The 18,713-nt window shown below is 43.9% G+C and overlaps 1 protein-coding gene across 1 annotated transcript; it reads left to right on the forward strand.

The window, feature by feature from the left end:
- Positions 1-1,652: 1,652 nt before the first annotated feature.
- On the forward strand, positions 1,653-18,395 carry Mrps5 (mitochondrial ribosomal protein S5). Its single transcript, XM_034494233.2, has 12 exons — positions 1,653-1,925; positions 5,493-5,579; positions 6,733-6,870; positions 9,396-9,521; positions 10,615-10,848; positions 11,814-11,848; positions 13,066-13,156; positions 14,863-14,909; positions 15,694-15,751; positions 16,004-16,066; positions 17,044-17,180; positions 18,027-18,395. Exons 1-12 carry the CDS (start codon positions 1,868-1,870, stop codon positions 18,249-18,251), a joined length of 1,299 nt encoding a protein of 432 aa, XP_034350124.1. The 5' UTR covers positions 1,653-1,867; the 3' UTR covers positions 18,252-18,395.
- The last annotated feature ends 318 nt before the right edge of the window (positions 18,396-18,713 follow it).

An 18,713-nucleotide genomic window follows, 5' to 3' on the forward strand; every position in this document is an offset into this window, starting at 1 on the left:
CCGAAAGGGATGGGCTCTTTCAGCTATATATTACCAAAAGGCAGGGTGGATAACAATCCTCATTTGGCCACTGAATGGTCACAGATGGTCCATAGCATACCTGTCTGAACAACTGGACCCTGAAACCCAAGATGACCCCAGTATCTCCAGGGATTGACAATGACTCTTTGATTTCCCATTACTACTGTACTCCCTTTCCTAAAAACTTGATATTTTTGGCTATCATTTAGACCCCTCCAGTATCAGTTTTTCTTAAATAGAACTTAGAATTGGCAAAGAAATAAATTCTTCTACTGAGTAAATACATACCTTCTGGATGTTACATGTTCATGCTGGTATCCAGAAGGAAAGAGGTTTACTGAACTCCAAGAGCAATTCCATCAAATATTGACCACAGGTTTGTCTCTCATGCATGCCATCCAGAAACCCTCCAGTCTTGCTATGTCTGTTACAGGGGACACTAAAGAGGTAGCTCACTTGTCAATAGAGGGAATAAATTATGTCACTAGACTGCCAAGGTCTCATCTCTGCTGTCTAATTTTTGTTGACCCCTTTCCCCTCTGTCAGCCTCATGGATCCCTTGTAAGCCTCAGTCTGCTTCTAAGGCAGTGGAAAAGGCAGCTGTGAAAGGATTCCTCTGTATTCCTGAAGGATGACTGCATACAGAAATCCTCAACTATGTTCCCCGAGTATTTAATGGAAGCTTGTAAAGAAGCCCTATGATATTTTAGTTGGACAAAGTCAAGAGAAACATACAACCACCTCTTCTCAGGAAAAGGAGAGTTCCCAGGGGCTGCATGATATGTGCTTCAGACATGGTCACTACCCTAAGACCGATTTGGAGAAGTTCACTAAGTCTTGCCAAGTCTTCAACTGGCTATTGGTCTTCATGGATACGCTCACTGAATGAACTAAAGCCTTTCCAGCCTGTGCTGAAAAGACTTGTGAAGTAGCCTAGGCACTCTCACAAGCAATTCTGAACTCGCTCAGAATCTGCAGGTGTTTCAAATCATGACCAAGACATTAGGTAGCAAATGCAGCTTGCCCAACAACCACTACCTTCTACCTCCAGGAAAGGTAGAAGCCTTAAATGATAATCCAAAGAAGCTAATGAGGAAAACCCTCGTGTCACTTTCTATTGCCGTGACAAAACACCATGACCAGGGCAACATAGAAATAGTTTATTGGGGACTTACTGTTTCAGAGAGGGAGTCCAGGACCGTCACATGTGACTTATTTGGGCAAGCAGGGATAGTGTAAAGGCATGAACGCATGAACAGGTGAGGAAAAAAAAAAAAAAAAAAAAAAAAAAAAAAAAAAAAAAAAAAAAAAAAAAAAACAGTGGCCTAGGGCTGGAACATGACTGTGTGTGAACAATCTCTACCATAAATACACAAATACTTCTGATGTCAAAGGCAACATATGTGTAATAAACTTTAGACGTTTAACCGGAGTTAGATACGAACTTTCCAAACTTTGTCTCATTCACCCCCTGGATCCTTCCCGTTGTTCTTTCCCGGTTCCGCACAAACGACTCCCACGGGTCGTCTGATTGGATCTGATCGACTTTGCTACTACCAGAGAAAAAGAACCCAAAACTAGCCCCGCCCTCGCCCCGCCCCTGCCGGGGGGGTCCTAGCGTGAGGACCCCTGAGAAGCTGTCCGAGGTTGAGCCTGACTCAGTTTTCATTGTGGTCCATGTGGGCAATTTTTCGACCTCCATGTTTGCTGAATTGTGGCCCTCGAGTCTCAGCACACCTCTTTGTACTGATAATGGACGTCTGACGAGGCGCGGTAGCGGTCCGTCGCTGCAGGCGGTGAGGAAGGCTGTCCCAGAGGCCGGCAGTGTCGCTGCTCCGGCTGCAGCATGGCGGCGGCCGTACGCGCTGCAGGCTGTCTCCCTGCACTGTGTAGCGTGCCGGCAGGTGAGCGCTGGGACCCGGACTGAAGTCGCGCGCGATCAGGGGTCTTTCCCTCGGGTGTGTGAAGTCCAGGCTTCAGGAACGCGAGAGGTCGCTGAGCCTCTGATCCCGGTCTCCCATTCGGGTCCGGCCGGCTGTGTGACCTTGTGTGCCTTCTCTCCTCTGGTCGCGCGGTTTAAGATTATAAGGAGTGAACTGAGCAGTGTGCTTTCAGCCGGGGAAATCTCTCGCGCCCACTCTGAGGAGGCGCGAATGTAGCAAGCATCGTCTGTAGTTCATAGGGTGATGTCAATCCCTGTTTCGAGTCAGAGTGCTTTCAGCGAAGCTCAAAACTAAAAGACTATCAGAATCTTGCAGAGTCTTCTAGATTAATTAGCTGTCATTTTAGCGTCAGGAACGATCCGTTTGCCAGAATATACTTTGGCTGTCACCGTCTTCCTCCCGCCCTTCTCAGTTGGATGCAGATCTCTAGTATAGCGTTGACCTGTACGCACGGCTTCGCGCTGGACAGTTTACTCTTTTACAAGATCCAGGTCATGAAAGTTCATCTTATTGCAATATTTGACCTGCAATCACTTGATAGGGTATGTGACTTGAGCTTTCGTTTGTTTTGCCTGCGTTGAAACCATCTCCTTATGGCCTCTGTCGATAGTGAATTGTAACATTCATAAGCGGTTACCCATGTGCCAGAAATGATCTTAAGCTAGTTATGATTTTATCCCTCCATATTTTCTTCACGGTGCCTTGATGATTCTGTTGCATTCTCATACCACCCCATCCCCCAGTGGCCTTTTTGTTTTTGAGACAAGGTCTCATTATGGTCTTAATTTTTAAAGCCTCCTATCTCAGCTCTAAACATTGGAGTTACAGTTGTTTACTATCTTTAATCTTATAGATGAGGGGATTACAGCACACAGAGATGAGAAACTAGCTCGCAGATTAAGATTTAAAAGTTTACACCCATAATGCCTTGCTTCAAGTCCCATCCCGTCTCACTCCTGCTCGTGACCCATTTAAAGTATACACCTCAGTGTTTTGTATAAGTGTTTTTGTGGACGGTGCATTTATCATCACAGTTAGTTTGAGAACATTTCCATTACTCCAGAAGAAAAAACTGTACCTTTTAACTGTTGTCCCCACCACACACCATCTCTCACTAGCCCTTAACAATAGGTGACTACTGATCTATTTCCCATCTGTCCATAGCTTGCCTGTTTTGGGCATCTGGCTTCTGTGATTGGCATCTGCCAATAATGCAATGTTGTCAGGATTTGTCCATGCTGTGACATACTAGTCCCATGTTGCTTGTGAGCCAATAATTCTCTTGTGTCAATACACCACATTTTGTTTACCCATGCATTGGTGGGTGAACATTTGAGCTGTTTCCATCTTTTGGCTCTTAGGACTAATGTTAAAACATTAGGTGTTGTGCTTCTGTCTGTTCCCATATCTGTCCTTTTGTGTGTATTTCCTGAGTGGAATTGCTGGTTGAAGTGATAGCTCCATGTTTAACTAAGGAAGTACCAAGTAGCTGGACCATTTTATAGCTCCACCAGCGTTGTGTAGGGGCTTCAGTTTCTCTTTGCCAGCACTTGTTATTGTCTGTTCTGTTTAGACAACCAAGCTGTAACAATATACTAATTTTGTGGTTTTGATTTCCAATGGGTTCATTTTCATGTGCTTATTAGCTATGTGTGTTCTTGAAGAACATACACAATGTCTGTTCAAATCTTCTGTGTGTGTGTGTGTGTGTGTGTGTAACCTGATTGTGCGGTTCTTGACCGTGAACTTCTTAGATTAGAGGTCTGTGCCATGTTAAGATGCCAAAGATTGGAAAGACTTGATAAGACCTTGTGCATGCTAGGCAAGTGCTGAGCTTTAAGCTCTAGTGTTTGAAGACTTGGACCCCATCTGTGGAGCTATTTGGAAGGGTTCTAGAAGCTTAGGAGGAGGAGCCATTGTGGAGGTAGTGAGTCAGTGGAGGGGGCTATGAAGCTTTATAGCCTGCTCTCCATTCCTGATCACCTGCTTCCTGGGTGTGGATGTGGTGTTCTCCTGTCTTGTCATCCTTGCTTGCTGCGATGACTGCTCTTCCATGACGGACTGTATCTCTCTGGGATTGTGAGCCTGAATAAACCCTTCCGTCCTTAAGTTGCTTGTTCCTGGATATTTTATCACAGAAACAAGAAGTACATTTTTGTTTTTTGAGACATGTCTCAACAGCTGTTGTTGAAGTCACTCTCTAGCCCATGCTGTGTTTGAACTTTCCATCCTCCTGTCTCAGCCTCTCTAATAGCTGGGTCTGTGAGCCTGTACTAACAGGTTTAGCTTCATGTTCATTTTTCAATTGGGTTGACTTTTTATTATTGATTTGGAAGGCTTCTTTGCATTTTCTAGAAATAAGTCTCTTGTCAGATATATAATTTGCAAGAAAAAAAAGTATTTTTGGAGACAGGCTCTTGTGTAGTTCTGGCTATCTTGAAACTCACTATGTAGAGCAGGTTGGCTTCAAATTCACAGAGATCACCCTGTCTCTGCTTCCAGACAAGGAGAAAAGGCATGCGTACCATGAATAAACATTTTTTTTTACCCTATTTTGCACATTGACTTTTAAGACCCCCCCCCCCCCACCAAGGTTCTCACTGTAAATGCAGTCTAGCCTCAAACCCACAGTGATTCTCCTGCCTCAGTTTCTCAAGTGCTGGGATATACTATTATACCTGACATTAATAGTGTTCTTTGAAACACAGATTTTTGTTTTTGAGCATCCAGGGCCTAGTGCACGCCAGGCAAGTGCTGTACCATTGAGCTGTTTCTAGCATTGAACACATTGGTTTGAAATTTTGATGGTCTCATTCACCTGTTTTCCCCCCTCTCCCTTTGGTAGAATGTACTTTTGGTGTTGTATCTAAGAAACCACTGCCAAATCCAAGGTTGTGATCACTTACCCCTTTTTTCTTTTAAAAGTTTTATAGTTTTGACTATTACCTTTGACCTCTGACCAATTTTGGTGTTAGTTTTTATATATGATCTGAGGCAGAGCTACACTTCATCCATCTGGATTTTACTGCCCAGCTGGCTCCATACATGAGTTTTCTCAGCACTGCTGTCAGAGTCTGTTCTAGAATACCACATTAAGTGAGGGCTGGTGGGCACCAGAGGGAGCACGAGTGGGGAATCTGCAAGGCTTCACCTGAGCTGTTGTTTGAAATAGACTCCCCTCCCCCCAACAACAACATGTTCTACTCACCTCCAGAGAGCGGCATGATGATTCTCCCGACATCTGTCGTAGTGAATCCATGAGTTTTGTTGGGGTTGTTTGCAGGAGTATGGGTAGCATTGAAGGACCAGCAAGGATGGCACAGGGTGCAGGTGACATCCAAAGGACTTTCACGGAGCTTGGAAACTTCATGGATTTGAGAGTGAAAGGTGGAGATGAGATGGTTTACTCATTGTCTTAATTCTTCCGTTATGTAGGTGCCAACATCTTATGGGTATTACTGGTTAAAATGCTCTGTCTCATGTAGAAAAGTATCTTGAAACAAATACTCTTTTCCTCCCAATTCACAGGTTATTTCCTGTCTAGGCAGCTCTCTTTAAACACCTTTCCAGTAGCAGCCACTTCCTTTTTGGCAGTGAAGGCAGCTCTCAGCCACGGTAAGGTTCTACTACCTCTGTTCTCTTAAGGTTTATTTACTATGCAGTTTTGTTACAAGGTTTCAGGTGAGAGCAGCCATCTAGGGCACTGTGGAAGCTAGTTATACACTCATCAGTTTTCCTCCCCAGAGGCAACTGTAGTTACAGTTTCTAGTATGTGCTGCTGGGGTATGTAAGACACACTTACAGACACACCTGCTTTGTTTCTAAACATGGAACAGGATAGGCTGCACACTCTGGCATTTTGCTCTGCTGGGACAGTTGCAGATCAGCGCACATTCCTGCGGCACACAGCAGAGGGCTCTGTTCTCCCACAGTAGACTGTGTGCTTGTGGGTACTGCAGAGAGATGCCACAGCTAACGTGTGGAAGAGGTGCAGCTTCTGTAACTAGCAGAGACATTTATGTTATTTTGTTTTGAAGATGTCTCAAATTTTGTTTTTTTTTTTTTTAAAATAGATTTCTTTATGTCTGTGTGTCTTGACTGGATGTGGGGGTAGATCTGTACACATGTATGAAGGTGCCTAAGGGGCCAGAAGCATAGATTCCCCTGGAGGAAGAGTTAGATGGTTGTGAGACATCTAGGAACCCAACCTGGGTTCTTTTTAAGAGCAGTACATGCCCTTAACTGCTGAGCCATCTCTCCAGCCCCAAAATATAATTCTTAAAAGGTCAAGATATTAGTGTTTTAAATATTTTTTATTACGTGTGTGTGTGTGTGTGTGTGTGTGTGTGTGTGTGTGTGTTTGGATACACATTCTACCACATGTGTGGAAGCCAGAGGACAGTTTGTAGGAGTTGGCTCTCCTTCTACCTCTTGTGTCAATAAGGTCAAACTCAGGTTTTCGGGCTTGGCAGCCTTTAACTATCCAAGCATCTCATCAGCCCTTAGTGACTTATTTTCATTAGTGTGATTATGATTAGTGTGTGTATTAGTGTGATGAGTATGAGATGGTGCTAGTGGTGTTAGTGTGATGAGTATGAGATGGTGCTAGTGGTGTTAGTGTGATGAGTATGAGATGGTGCTAGTGGTGTTAGTGTGATGAGTATGAGATGGTGCTAGTGGTGTTAGTGTGATGAGTATGAGATGGTGCTAGTGGTGTTTTTCTACAGCCATGGGGCACCTAACGCAGTTTTACTCTGTCTGCCTGTAGGCTCTTTGTCACCAAGGGAAACAAGGCACAACCATTGTCTGACCAGCTTGAGCCATGCGCTGCAGACACAGTGCTGCATTTCCTCTCCCAGCAAGTGGATGGGCCAGCAGTACAGACCCTACAGCTTCTTCACCAAACGTAAGTAGGATGATAAACTCTTTTCATGGAACCAGAAAATGGAAGGTGTTTATACTTTCATTTTTCTTCTTAAATAAAAAAGTGACTAGTTTATAATATCCTGTTAAAATAAAAGCATTTCTTGATATACCCCTAGAATTATCTACTTGTCATCAGTTGTACAATTGACAACAAATTTACTTTGAATGCTGGATGGTATAGCTCAGCAGTAAACATTTCTCTAGGAAATGTAAGGCCCTTCATTTGGAGCACCTGAGGTCCAAGTGGTATTGGATCATGGTTCAATAACCTGCCGATGTAGAGCCATACCAGAAAAAAATACATTGGTGCTCTTTTTTTTGTGGCACCTCTTAGGTGGTCGACTGTGTCAAGGTGAAGTTGTCTGTCTCCTTTCCGACCATGGGCTCTCAGATGCTCATTGAAGTAGGTGATGAATGCCAAGCTTTGTGCTTTCTCTGAGAAGCAGATGGCCACAGAAGTAGCTGCTGATGCTCTAGGTGAAGGTGGAAGGGTTTTGTGGTCTGAATTAGTGTTAGGAATGACAAGATTTACTCACAAATCAGGGTCTTGACCGGCAACACAACTCACTCACCTGGTATCCAGTCAAGGGCATCCTTGTTATAGACCCAGGAGAATTGGAACGATGTAATGCAAGTGTGTTTGAGGATGTACTGTAGGTGCCAGGCTGAGGGGTTTCAACTTGGTCATTGTTTTAAAAAGTAGAGAAGGATATCCCTGGACTGACAGAGACTCCTGCACCTCATGAGTTGGGGCTGAGAAGATCTCATAGGAAATGAAAGCTTTTCAGTCCCCCCAATATGTTGTTAGGAAGCCTTAAACAAAGATGGTAAGAAGCCCAGGACTGGAGCACCAGGGCTCGGTGTCTTGTCACTCCACATGTCCTGCAACACAAACACCGACCTATTGCTCTGGAGAAACAGCACACTGAGAAAAATGAGGAGGAAGCTGTAAAACATGCTAAGCTTTTGACCAAGAGAATGAAGGAAGCCAAAGAAAAGTGCCAGGGACAGACTGTCACAAGACGTGGGCTTTTTTTCCCCTGAGTGCTTCTATTTACATGTCCAGTCAAAACTAAGTATTTTAAGAGTAACAAATAAATGACCAGATTTTGGATCTCAAAACGAAAAAAACAAACCAACCCCTTGGTTCCTTTTAGTTGTTTCTTAGCTGAGGAGACAAACTGATCGGGGAAAGGTAATTTTATGCAACAGGATTTGTGGATCCTTTTCCTATTTGCAGTGGTGTTGCTGGCCTGGAACTTGCCATTCAGGCTAGGCTGGCCAGCAAGCTCCAGGCTCCACCTTGTCTGCTCTCCAGTGCCGGGATTGCAAGCATGTGCTACTAGGCCTGGCTGTTTTTACACGATTCTGGGATCAGATTCCTGTCTTTGTGCTTGCAAAGCAAGTACTTTGCCTAGGAAGCCTTCTTCCCTTCCCTGAATTCAACTGTTTTATATATGTTGGAATAAAATTAGTTCTAAAATAGTTGGTGAATTGGAAAGATGAAATTTAAATACCAATAAAATACAATAAGGATCAACATTAAAAAATCTAGACATTGATTTGAGATGCAGGTTTGAAATAGATGTTGGGACATTTGAAACTGACAAATGGAAATAAACAATACTATAGTGTAGGTGTTATTAAAAGACTTAATGTGAAGCCAAGAAGAAACACGCACATGGGGAGTAGCTATGAAACTCTGGATATCTGTTCTTTCATATCTAGTTTGAAGGAAACTGATGTTAAGATATTGGTAGAAGGGTAGAGCAGACTGTCTAAATGAGGCATTGATTCTTGTATGTAAGAAAGTGTCCTAGTTTGTCTTCTCAGTTTGAAACAGCCTAGAGCCATCTCAGGAAAACCTAAAGTCAGATTGGCCTGTGGACAGTCAATGGGGACTGTCTTATTCGTTAATTGATGTAGCAGGGCCTCACACACTGGGAGGCACCAACTGCAAGTAGGTGGTCCTGGATTATGTAAGAAAGCAGAGTAAGCCCAAGGCTGCAATCAAGCCAGCAAGCAGTGTTCCTCCATGGTGTTTGCTTCAAAGTGACACTTAAGTTCCTGCCTGACCTCCCTCAGTGATGGACTGTGAACTGGATCTGTGAGCCACATAAAGGTGCTCTTCTCCTAAGCTGTTTTTGGTCAGAGTGGTTTATCCCAGCAACAGAGAAAGATACTTATTGATTACTCTAGTGGAGTAATTATTGTGGAGGCAAGAGAACAGGGAAACAACCTAAGGCATAGCTGACTAAACGTCAGGCAAACATGCTGGTAAAGACCTGGTGCTCTAGTGTGGCTGTCTTTTGTGAGAGTAATAGCACCATCTGTTCTTGGGCTTTCCAAATGTAAATGTGTGGTAAGCAGAGTGACTTTGCTGTTTTTCTAATGTTACCACAGGGGTGTACATGAAGTGACTTCTGGCCATTTTATTCAACAGGAGACTGTAGATCATTGCTTTTAAAGTGCAGAATTTAAGACAGCAAACCTGTTTCATTGCAGTCACTGCAGAACAACTCTGGAAAGGTGCGTTAGCAGAGACTGGAGCTGGAGCAAGAAAAGGCAGAGGCAAAAGAACAAAGAGGAGGAAGAAGAAGGATTTGAACAGGGGCCAGATCATTGGTGAAGGTAAACTTACATCGAAACATCTAATTTCCTGTTTTGTATATCCCAGGCTGGCCTTGAACTCATGATCCTTCTGTCTTAGTCTCCTTGGAAGTAGGATTACAGGCATGTGCCAGAACTCCTAGCTAATGAGCTGACCTTTGTTTTGTAGTGTTAGAAAATGACATGTATATCTTGCCAGTTTGAGAAAAAAGGAAGTAAGTATTGCTGAGAACGTTGAGCGCCCTTCAGTTGCCTGTAGTCCTGTTGCCTCCCCATCTGGTTTTGTTAAGTTTCTTTTAATATTTTTAAATGCTTTTATCTAAGTGCCTTTATAAAGATAACTTAATTATGCTGTGTGCTGTGCAGAGGTGAATTGCCATCTTGACATACTCTGGAGTTACCTGGGAAGAGTCTCAGGTTGTCTAGGTCAAGTTGGCCTGTGGGCATGTTTGTGGGGGGCTATCTTGATTATGTCAATTGATGTGTGTAGACTCGGCCTAAAAGTAGGAGACACTATTCTCTGGGTTTGTTTCCTGAACTCTACAAAAAAGGAGAAAGTGCACTGTGTCTGCTTTTGACTCTGGCTGTGGCTCGCTGCATCCTGACTTCCTGCAGCGACAGACGGGAACCTGACTCTGAGTTAACATCAATCTTCCTCTAAGTTGCTTTCATCAGATTATTATAGTAGAAAAGGAAATAGTATATTCTGTCTTAAAATTTGGTTGTTTTGGCCAATAGTAGGTCTTGGAAATCAGTCCACATCCAACCATAGGAAGTGACTTTGTTTTGTGAATTCCATGCAGAACATCCTACATACCAGCTGGGCCTAGCCGGAACACTCAGATAGCACTGTTTAGGCCTTTGCAGTAACATTTCAGTGGATATGCTTTCCAGGCCCAGGTTTGCCTTGTCCTGAGATGAGTCTTTCCTTAGGTGTTAGGACACAGTGGTTTAGCTTGCATACATTACAGTTTTGATAGCACAAAGGGACATGCTGAGCAGTCATGTTACTTAAGCTCTCCAGCCTGGGTTATCTGTTCATAGCTTGCTTGGCATTTTGATACTGGAAAATGAATCTTCAAATTCTTATTTATGAATATTTTGAAATCTTCAGGGCGTTCTGGTTTCCTGTGGCCTGGTTTGAATGTTCCTCTTATGAAAAGTGGAGTCGTCCAGAACATTGGCCAGAGAAGTAAAGAGGAGCAGCAGGAGGTGGAGGCCAACATGGCCGAGCAGAGAGAAGAGTGGGACCGGAAGAGGAAGATAAAAATTAAACGGGAGCGCGGCTGGAGTGGGAACACATGGGGAGGTGTCAGTATTGGCCCTCCAGACCCGGGGCCCAATGGAGGTAGGCGAGTTCCCATCTTATTTGTCTTTGTGACAGTGCTAGGGTGGCTTTTGAAATAATTTTATTTACTTGCCTGTTTAGGGTTTTCTTTTTCCTGAACAGAGTGTGAGCATCTTTGAGTAAAACCACATTATTGTCCAAACTGTATCATAGAAAACATGGCCAAGAAGAGTGTATAGAAATTTTCTATAACAAGAAGTTACACTCATGCTTTATTATTTTCCTTTTAAGGAAAACAAAAGCCATGAAAGCAGCAGAGAGGTGCGCTGGGAAGAAGGGTTTCAGTGCAAGCACGGGGGGGTGGGGGGGTGGGGGGGCGGGGGACCACAGTGACGCTACACACGTGAATTGTTGAAGGATAGAAAAGCTTTAAGAAGTTAGAAAAGGGAGTGTGGAGAGGAGACTGAGGTGAAGGCCACCACATAGCCGGGTGTCGGTAGAACTAGAGAGCATGAGTTTTGAGTGGCTAAGTGTGCAGTGCCTTGACTTCTGTCTCTCCATGCCCAGTAGTTGGGGTGTGGCCAGAGAGCTGCACTGATTCAGGGAAGGGAGTGTGGGGAGAAGCTTAGGGAGTTTGGAAAGTGATGGGCTTCAGTGTCTTGACCCAATAGCAAATGGAGGTCAAAAGTCTGAGCTGTTGAGGACTTAGAGTTTGGGCAAAGGGTGATCCAGTCATGAATCTAGAGGTAGAACCATCTACTGAGGATAGGGGATGGGGTGTGTGGGGGGCAGGACATGGCCTTGAGAGGGGTACCAGAGGACCCTAGACTTACTAACTTTGGAGTTTGTGATGGGGCTGGGTGTGTAGCTCCTTGGTAGAAGGCTTGCCTAACAGATACAAGGCCCTGGGTTCAGTCTTAATGAATACCCCATCAAAGAAAAATGTCTGTGATGCTGCCTGTGTTGAAAAGTACTTCCATACATTAATGCTACAGACTCATTTATCTATATGCTTCTTCTTGTAGAAACATATGAAGACTTTGATACCAGGATTCTTGAGGTAGGCACATGGAATTAAGCATCCTGCCAAGCCTGTGGAGAGGCTTGGATGTAAGGAGTGGGGCTGGGGCAAGAGGACCAGGAAGAAAAGTTTTTGAAGATAGCAGTCTCTCAGATGCAGAGCTAATCTGGGTAAGGCAACAGCGAGACTTCATGCTGCGTTACTTAGTACAGGCTGTCCTGTTTCCCTTCAGGGGTCCATATTGAGCTCTCATAACAAGGTGACTTCTGTGGTTGTTTAGTAACAGGTTTGGGGCTTACATGTATAGCCCTCCATCCTAAAGCTCAAGAAGGGTTAGCAGTGTATCACTGAGGTTCTCAGTCTGAAGGACACAGCTGGGGTGGAGCACAGTCACTGATGCACAGCTGGGCATGACGGTAGCTGATGACTAGTTTTGCTGGGAAATGGATTCAGCCCTTGAAGCTGAATCCCTGTCAAGTGAATTTCCAGCGCCCTCTCTGAGAGAGACGCCACTGTTTGTCAAGCCAAGCGCTGCACACTTGCTGTTCTGTATCCTGGAAGCATTCACCTGAGCTGGAGCTGTGCCGAGTATGTGTGCACCATGTATTGCTGCTGTTATCCAAGACAGAGTTTGAGCTAACTTCTGTTCTGTCGATTGTTTTCTGTGTGATTATCCATAAGAGTGATGCACTCTCTCTCCCTTTAATTCCACTTCATAGTAAAGAAGCACTGTGAGCCAGGGTGTAGCTGCCACGTTAACTGTATCATAAGATGGGTCAGATTGAACCAGACGCAGACACCTGTAGATTTGGTTTTTAGTTCTTCATAAGCAGCATTAGCAATATTTCTATTCCCCATTAGTCCTGGTCCTTACCTGTCAGCCCCGTCCTGTGCAGTTATTTCTATGTGCTGTGTTTCACCTTTTATAGATGGGGTGAACATCTGTTGCTGGGCTGTTTCCTGTTCACTGATGAGCCATTCCGTTTTTATCCAAAGTGTTTTATTTCCTGTGGCATATTCATTAAAGTAGACCACTTTGAGTTGTATGTGTTTCAGATTCCTTTAAACATCTTTGTTGAATCTTCCACTAAGCCTGTGAAATAGAAAGCCTTACTTCCATTCTCTTCCTGAGAAGATGACCCATGGGCAGCTATGGGAGCCTTTGTTTGGAGAAAGTCTGTTTTTGTCTCAAAGCACCAGCTGGTCTCTTTCAGAATTTTCCTAAGGCAATATTGATGAGACATTTTGTCTTTCAGGTAAGAAATGTTTTCAATATGACAGCAAAAGAAGGAAGAAAGAAGACGGTCCGTGTCCTAGTTGCCGTTGGGAATGGAAATGGGGCTGCAGGTGAATGTCTGGTGGTGGGTGGGCTTTGCTTGTAGCTGGCCTGGTCTGTCCTCCTGATTACATCTCTTAGTGGTTTGGGCTCATGAACCCAACATTTCACTACGTAATTAAAAACCCAACCAATGTAGTTTGTTATACTTTTGCTGGTGTAGGAATAGGGGAGACTTGTTTCAGTAAGGTTGCTACCCTTTTATGTGTCGATAAGGATCATCAGATTGGCTCCCATCACACCCCTGTCTGTGACACTAGCAGTGTCTGTGACACTGTCAGTGATTGACAGCATGCTGTGAGCAGCATACTCTCAGTTTTGATTTGTGCACCTTTAACTAGGAAGAGTGGGCACAGTTTTACTTGTTTATTGATCATGCCATTTTCTTTTGAGCTTTGACGGCTTATGTGTTTGACCCAGTTTTTATAGAGTGGTGGTTGTTTTCCTGATTAGCATAGGTTTTTTATAAATTGAAGACATATCAGCCCTCTGCCTTTCAGATGCTTTGACTTGGTTTTAATTTCCTTCTTCACAGTGTTAAATCCAGAGATGTTGTAAGCTTCTGTATAGCAAACCTGCCACTCTTCCATCACTGACACGTGTGTTTTGCTTAAAGAGTCACTGTTTGGAAACTAGAAATAAGTCTGCTTATATTATTCTCTGTAATATCTATGTTTTGTTTCTTTTATTTATCTGAAAATTAGAAAATACAATTTCTCTGTCTTGGATCAGGTCTCTTGGGTGTATCACATCTTACAGATGATGCCTGTCTTTGTATAACTTACAAAGTTACAATTATTGAACTTCACATTCAATAACTGGCAGTGACATCAGATGCTAGGAGCTTTCCAAGAACCTGTGCAAAACTTTAAAATAACCACAGGTTGAAGGAACACGAATCTCATCTCTGGCTAAATTAAAACTTAGATTGGGCTTGACAGTCCCTGTGAGAGCTGGGAACTGTCACTCTGGAGCAAGGCATCCCGCCTGCTGCTCACTCTAGTCTGTTTCCAAAGGCGGTCACAATCATCGCCTGGTAACTTAGAACTTGAGTGCAGGGCTGGCAAGATAGCTCAAGAGCTAAGAGCACTTGCTGCTCTTTCAGAGACTACTGTTTAGTTCCCAGTTCCTGCATGGCAGCTCACAACCATTTGTAACTCCAGATCTAGGGAATCTGACACTTCTTCTGACCCCCTTGGACTCCTGTATGCATGTGGTTCACAGACATAAATTCACACACATACACGTAAAATTAAATTAGTTAATTAATTAATTAATAGATCAGAGCCAGGCATGGTGCACACCTTTAATCTTGTCACTCAGGAGGCAAAGGAAGGCTGATCTCTGAGTTCAAGGCCAGCCTGGGCATCAGAGTAAGTTCCAGGACAGCCAGGGTTACACAGAGAAACCATGTTTCAGAAAACCATAATATATAAATAAATGAATAACCCTAAGCTCACTTTACTTCAGTAGAAATTTGTTAAAGGCAATGCAGTGCATCTAATGTTGAATTTGATGAACAATTCAAAAGTAAAATGTTCAAAACAGACCAGGGAAGGTCTGTGGCTCTGTGCTTGCTGGTTAGGGAACAGCTTTTCTGTGGGTGGTGGGAAGATGGAATGCTTGGGAACAGCAGGAGCTCAAACTGGGACTGAGGAGGCAAGTGTGTTGTGTGCAGAGCTCTTTCCATCTCTACATCTGTCCTTCTCTTTGAAAGGTTTTGCTATTGGGAAAGCCGCTGACCGGGCAGATGCTTTCAGAAAGGTATGTGCTTTATCTTTCTGTTTGTCTGAGAGAGGGTCCTGCTATCACCTGAGCTCCAGGTCCTCCTGCCTCTCGCTCCAGAGTATTGGAAGTTCATGTGTGTGTGCTAACACACCCAGCTACATACATTTTTCTTTTCCATTTTTAGTAAAAGATAATGAGCTTTGCATACAACCTGGGCACCATAAGAAAATAATCTGTTCTAAAACCTTCTCATGAGGCTTGCTGTCAAAGGTTGCTTATCTCATAAGAAGCCATTTCTCATGTGCCTTTTACAAATCTGTGATTGCTATCTGTGGTGAGCCTGCATGTTCTGACAGACCATTAAGAGGCACTCAGGAAGTTCACTATGAGGAACAGTGAAATTATGCTTATGGTTTTTGTTGTTGTTTTAAATACTAAAATTTTCATATGGGTAGAATTGCTTGTAATAAAATATGTTATAAAAGATGTTTTTTAATGACGACACACCTCTTTAATGCAAGCACTTGAGAGGCTACAGCAGCCAGCCTCTCAAGTATGATTTTGAGTTTGACAAAATACTAGCAAAACCCTGATTTTCAACAGTTGAACCAGCAAAAACTTTTTTTTTTTTGAGAAAGAAGTCTTTCTAAATAGCCCTGGTTGTCCTAGAACTCAGTATGTAGACCAGGGCTGGCCTTGAATTTCCAGAGATCTGCCTGACTCTGCATCCTGAGTGCTAGAATTAAAAGTATGTACAACCATTCCCAGCTAGCCAACAAAATGAAAAAATATTTTCTTCCCTTTTTTTTTTTTTTTTTAGGCAAAGAACCGAGCAATTCATTACTTGTATTACATAGAACGATACGAAGGACATACAAGTGAGTGTGGGATGCGTGTGGGGCACTTCTCCTGCAGTCTGCAGGAGTAGCCATTGCAGAATGTGTCACAAGATGTTTTCGTGTTCTCTGTTATTCATGAAATGTGAGAATAGATCTAACCTGGAGACCACATTGTCTGTCCTTGGCCTGTGTGCTTCTGGGCCAATGCCAGGATGTGCTCATTGCTCTGTGATACTGCAGAGCTGCTCAGACCTCGAACCTGACCCTTCTTGTGCTTGTTTTTACCTCCAGTATTCCATGATATTTCACTAAGATTCAAAAGGACGCAGATCAGGATGAAGAAACAACCCAGAGGTAACAGCTCTCACTGTTTGACTAATAACTCAGAGACTGCAGCAGCCTGGGCCTTTGCCCCTTTTTGTCATCTTCTTGATCTTCTAGAGGCATTTTGTCACCTGAGATTCCCACCACGCCGATGACTATAGCTTGTGTCAAGTTGACACAGCCAATATAACCACTAAGCTATGTCTCCAGACCCTCCTCCACACTTCTTCTGTGAGGTCTCTGTCAAAGCACTGGGCATGCGGAAATGGCTCTTCCACCTCTGTGACTGTGACAGAGGGGCTGTGACAGTCATTCCCCAGATGACTCACATCCCCGTCACGTCTCACCTGTGATTCTACAGTAAAGATGGTCTCATGTAACCCTAGTTCTACAAATCTCTAGAAGTTTGGGTCTGAGCAGTTAAAACATTTAAAATTTTCTATCAGAGCTTCTAATACAATTCTGCTAGAGCTGTGGGGTAGAGCACCGTCACCACCCACAAACAAATCAAAGCACTCACATCAGTGTGTTAATGCATCAGAACTTGCCTTCTGCTTCTCAGCTATAATTATTCACGCAGATGCCTGCTTAGACCCACTTTGTTCCACAGAATGCTGCCAGCCAGTAGGTGATCGTGGACTTAGTGTGTGGCTGCTGAGATCACTCAAATCAATACATACCACATTTCCTATATATTAGAGTATAAAGTGTCTCATATGAAGTATATTTTGAAATGATAATTATTTGGACCAGTTGAATTAATAAAATATATTGGTAAAATGCACTATGCTTAAAACAACTTTAATTCATCTATGAGAAAAATTTAAATCACAGGGCTTCTGTTTGTATCTTGAGTTGCCTGGTTTTTTTGGTTTTTTGTTTTTTAAGAGAGTTGGTTTAGACACATTTATTCTCTTAATGCAGAGGCTAGAGACACATGGAAGAGCAGACTGAGTGAGACCTTCTGTAGGAGAGTTGTTGGGTGTTTCATTTTGATCTTCTTCCAGGTTACGGCCTCCGCTGCCACAGGGCCATCATCACCATCTGCCGCCTCATCGGCATCAAGGACATGTACGCGAGGGTCACTGGGTCCATGAACATGCTCAACCTCACCCGGGGCCTCTTCCATGGGCTCACCCGCCAGGTAACCTCCTGGGTGGGAAGGCAGAAGTGCTAGTTTATGTTCCAGGCTGTGCTGATGTGGCTTCCTCAGTACCTCTCCAAGTGAGGCAGAGGGATTCTAAGCCAGGCCTGGGCCTAGTTAGACAACCCAGGGCTCTCATCTGTTAGGAAACATATCCTTGCTTGTTAATGGTCATAGTTCCAACCTGCTCAGGTCAGTGTGAACCCTGCATGGGTAACACAAAGACTGACTGTGCTCCTCCCGAATGGAAGGGCCCTAGGTGCTTCACCAAATCCAACAAACAGGATTAAACTAGCAAATAGACTTTCTCTTTTCATTTGGCATTTTCGTATAATGGTAGACCAAGCATATTTTTATCATTCAACAGTGTAATTACTGACTTTCTAAATGTTGAAGCTTAAACTTGAAGAAGTCCATGAAGCATTTGTTTAAAAGTTCCTTGAGTGGTGCAGTTACTCTGGTGTAGCCATGGAAGCAAAGAGTGCCATGTCCTCCCAGAGACAGGACCCTGAGTTGCTATCCAGTGGGCCCTGGCTCATGGTCCTTCCACCCCTTTTGAAGGGCATGGTTTATAACTGGGATGCTGGCTGTAACTCTGTGACTTTGGTAGATGGGTCTTCTTCCATATAGTTTGTGTGTTGCTATTAGACTGAGGTAAATCTCTGTGGACACACCCTCCCAGTCTGGCCACACACATTTCCCAAGCCAAGTGAAAGAATTACTTCACTTTCCCAAGCTGCTAAGGGCTCTTGATGCTGGCTTCCTTCCAGTTGACAGAAGCCCCGACCCTTTAAGTTTCAGGTGGCCTTCACAAATCTAATCTGTTCTCTACTTGCTGTCTTTCAGGAAACCCATCAACATTTGGCCGATAAGAAGGGTCTCCACGTGGTGGAATTCCGGGAGGAATGTGGGCCTCTGCCTATTGTGGTCGCCTCCCCACATGGGGCCTTGAGTAAAGAGCCAGAACCTGAACCTGAGGTTCCTGATACCAAACTGGACTGGCAAGAAGTGAAGGCCATGCAGGGAATGAAGCGCTCTGTGTGGTTTGATTTAAAGAGGTCCGCCACCTGAACGTCCCGGCCTGCCCCAGCCAGTGCTTGCTGCTGACAGCACCCGGACGACTACCCCTCACCTGGATGTGTTGTCTTTTTTATTTAAAAAAATAAGTCCAACCTTCTTTCTTTTCAAATAAATAATTATATTTGTTTTACTGAACACATGATATATAGCAGTGCGATGGGAATGTTACTGCAGATATCAGGAGCAGTTCATTATTTAAACTAGTAAGTGTAAGTGAATTGGGAGACAGCCAAGTAGTGATGGGCACAACAGCCATTGCTCTGACAACTAAGGTCGTGTTTATTACGGAGTCATCCAAGAATGAATGTTTTCAGCTACATTTTACAGAGAAGTTGGGTAGCCTGATGCGCCAAGCCATTACCAGGCAGTTCCCCCGGCAGTCGCATGCCATTGTGTTCAGTACTATCCCAGGCTGTGGCCTCACCCTAGGCTGTGTTTACTGGTCTCTAGGTG

Source organism: Arvicanthis niloticus, chromosome 2 (genome assembly GCF_011762505.2).
Source record: "Arvicanthis niloticus isolate mArvNil1 chromosome 2, mArvNil1.pat.X, whole genome shotgun sequence".
Classification (NCBI taxonomy): Eukaryota; Metazoa; Chordata; class Mammalia; order Rodentia; family Muridae; genus Arvicanthis; species Arvicanthis niloticus.